The sequence below is a fragment of the Pterocles gutturalis genome, unplaced genomic scaffold (genome assembly GCF_000699245.1).
Source record: "Pterocles gutturalis isolate BGI_N339 unplaced genomic scaffold, ASM69924v1 scaffold26134, whole genome shotgun sequence".
Classification (NCBI taxonomy): domain Eukaryota; kingdom Metazoa; phylum Chordata; class Aves; order Pterocliformes; family Pteroclidae; genus Pterocles; species Pterocles gutturalis.
In genome coordinates, this window is record NW_010131411.1 from 9,999 (window position 1) to 13,379 (window position 3,381).

The 3,381-nt window shown below is 39.8% G+C and overlaps 1 protein-coding gene across 1 annotated transcript; it reads left to right on the plus strand.

Moving 5' to 3' along the window:
* Window positions 1-410: 410 nt before the first annotated feature.
* On the plus strand, window positions 411-3,112 carry LOC104467002 (disabled homolog 2-like; the record flags this gene model as incomplete). The annotated part of the gene is made up of 4 exons (XM_010080606.1): window positions 411-583; window positions 1,698-1,837; window positions 2,568-2,666; window positions 2,981-3,112. Coding segments are annotated over exons 1-4 (465 nt in total), but the record flags the coding sequence as incomplete, so codon positions are not given.
* Between the last annotated feature and the right edge of the window lie 269 nt (window positions 3,113-3,381).

Sequence of the window (3,381 nt, forward strand, 5' to 3'; positions counted from 1 at the left end):
TTTTGGGTGTTCTGGTGTTGTCTTCGTGGGTGTTTGGAACATATCCTAGCAAATCTTTCTTGCATTCTCTCCTATCCTACTACAGAGATGCAGCTGGCAATGCTGAGGGAGAACAGAGCAAAATATCTAAGGTTCTATAAATAGCTGTAAAGGGTAAAAAGCTAAAGGTTGACAGATTAAAACAGGGTGATGCAAGTACAGCCTGTGGATGTAGGTCAGTGTGATCTACTGATTAGGCATTACTGAGGTAAGGGTTCATCACTCAGTGGCTCTTTGTAGCTTGAGATGAACAGACAGTGAGTCAGACTTCGTATATGATCACTACTCAAACTTTCAGGCACTAGTGGGCTTCAGTGTTCGGCAGAATAAAAATGGACTAATAGATCTAATAAGAATATTTATTATTCAAGGTAAAATATTATGTCTGCCTATTGATTGTTATTTGGATTTTTTAAACCTACAGCAAGTATAGCTGACTACCAACTCATCATGTCTACGGAAGCTGAAACTACTACAATCAACAGCCAGGCTGAGCAGCAGGCTCCTCCAAAAGCACAACCCTCAAAGAAGGAAAAAAAGAAAGGTAAGAAATGCATACCTCTTGAACACTAGTCAGTGTCCTTAATATTTTGCACTTGCCTAAAGCTAAGATCATTCTCACAGTATAGTTAAAATAACTCTGAGGCTTCAAGCTGACTGGAAGAGTGAGTAAATAAGCTAGTAAAATAAATCTAACCAGAAGGTAGGCTTTTGGCTTGAAAGGTTTTTTTCCTAGCTTTAAGTTCTAAAGCTTTGAGTTCCACTTGTTAAATGACTTGTTTGCTGAGCCTGACAAGTCACCAAAAGCCCAGAGAAGTGAAAGCCTCCTGAGAAGGTGACCAGACACAGGACCATCCACGTAGCTGTCAGTCTGAACCTGCACTTGCTTCCTCTCCTCCCTCCAGAAGGAGTGATATGCTGGACACAGATACAGATTCTAGTCCAGAGAAGCTAGAAAACCCATTTAATGAGAATTATTGGAGATCAGGTAATAGATTTTTTTTTTTTTTCAGATTAGGTCATGTAAATAACTACCTCATACAGAAATACATAGCTAGGTATACACTCAGTATGTTGAGCATGCAGAGAAGAAAACCAAGCAATTCTGAGAATTAGTGGGAACAGCAGAAATAGCAAATATAGCTAAAATCCCAAGTGATTGCAGGGATGGAGGTACCAGGACTTGTTGTAGAAATGGTGTTGCTGTTAGAAAGTTCTAGCACAGGAACTGTGAGATTCTTGCACACCAGGAAGAGATCTGACTACACCAGAACTAGGGGCTAACATATGAAAGGCTTACTGAACACTCTATGGCCAGGTGAAGCACCATTTCTGCTTGCTGTTTCTGCTTAACACTTATATCTACTTGACTGTTGCCTATAAATATTTCAGTCTTTAATGTGGCAAAAAATTGTTCTGAAATCCCCAGATATTAAGGACTGGGCTCCGCTCTTTGAACCAAGGCCAGATTCTGCAAGAGCAGTGTGACCTTAAAGGAGTAACTATCTTGCAGTGCACACAGTACTGGAAGGACTAGGGGTTTAGTCAGCTATACTCAAGGAACTGTTTTAATATGTACTTATATGGTATATTTTTTAAAAAAATATCTCAAAGCCACAACATAGACATTTATCTCTTAAAAAAAATTCTGTCTCCAGGACCAGAAAAGACAGATGAATCTCTCTTGGACAGATTCAAAGGTGATGGCATAAGATACAAAGCTAAACTGATTGGCATCAATGATGTCCCAGAGGCAAGAGGAGACAAAATGAGTCAGGATTCAATGATGAAGTTGAAGGTAAGGCCTTGAGGTGGCATGTAAGGAACAATTTCTGGGTAGCCTTCAGAAAGCAAATCAAGTGGTTGCTTTGGCACAACTTCAAATATGGCTTAATGGTAACATAGTGATAAGAGCACCATCCTAGGTGGATGTTACTTCTAAAGCTGTAACTCCTTGCTCAAAAGACAGTGTTTCTCTAATTAGTTTGGGAATATTACTTTGGGTCTCATGTAGATATCCAGTATGGATGCTAATAGCATGAACTTGATCCCAAATAGTGAGCTTGGGTGGGTTTTAGATGGGAAAGGAGGAACTCGTCCAATTTAACACTGAACTTAAAGCACTAGTTGTCTTCCTGTGGCAATGGTGATACCAAGAGATACTGATAAGCCAAAGAATAAATGAGGCCCTGCAGCAACAGAGATGATTGCTTCTGGTGTGCAGAATGCTTACAATCAGGCCAGGAAAGCTGGCAAAATTATGCTACTGCAGCAGTTTTGTAAACCAAGATAAGACATTTTGAAGCTCCAACACAGAGGAACACTTACAGAGGAAACACAATCTAGTTCAGAAGCATCACTTCAAACCTGCTCAGTCATACATTGCAAGATGAATGCTGCTCTATCTGTACAGCTGCGTAGTATTAGCACTAGTATAGTCATGGCTATGGGCTCATAAGAAATGTAAGGAAACAAATTAAACTCAATCTAACAAATTTCATCAATACTTTGATACTAATCCTCTTCAGGGAATGGCAGTGGCAGCCCGTTCCCAAGGTCAGCACAAACAGAAGATCTGGGTGAACATCTCCCTGTCTGGTATCAAGATAATAGATGAGAAAACTGGGGTAAGATATTAATTATTCTTTTAATGTGATTCTTAAAGCAACCAAGGAGCTTGAAAGCTAGACCAATAAGAACTAGATTCCTTAATGGCATTGTGCTTCCCTTCCACATATAAAAATTGGCTTGCGAAATCAGTTTTAATGCTGAAGCCTCCTGCCAGAAAGGTAGCTACATCCTATTGTAGTTAGTCAAAGGCTGATAAATCTGAGTCTTGAACTGAAGCCTTGTAACAGTCTCAAACTTTCTAACTATAGAGAACAGCAGCTAATTTGTCTCCAGGAATGTAAACCAGTAGTAATTTTATTCCCAATTCTAGGTCATAGAGCATGAGCACCCAGTAAACAAAATCTCTTTTATTGCTCGGGATGTAACAGACAACCGTGCCTTTGGCTATATTTGTGGAGGAGAAGGCCAGCACCAATTTTTTGCCATAAAAACAGCACAACAGGTATGGATCAGATGCCCTTTTCCATGTGCCATGAGTAATGTTATTGTGTGAACACTTAACATATGTAAGTGTGTACTATATTGCTGATAGCCCTAAGAGATATAAGGGAATACCAGCACAGATGGATAGACTCTTTTCCTAGAGGAGGGCAGTAGGAATTTACTGCATCGCCACTGGCTTTTATATTGTTCAGCTTCTCTGTAGTCCAGAATAAAAACACTCAAGTAGCCTTGCTTACTGTGATTAACCTTGCTTAACATGTCCATGCA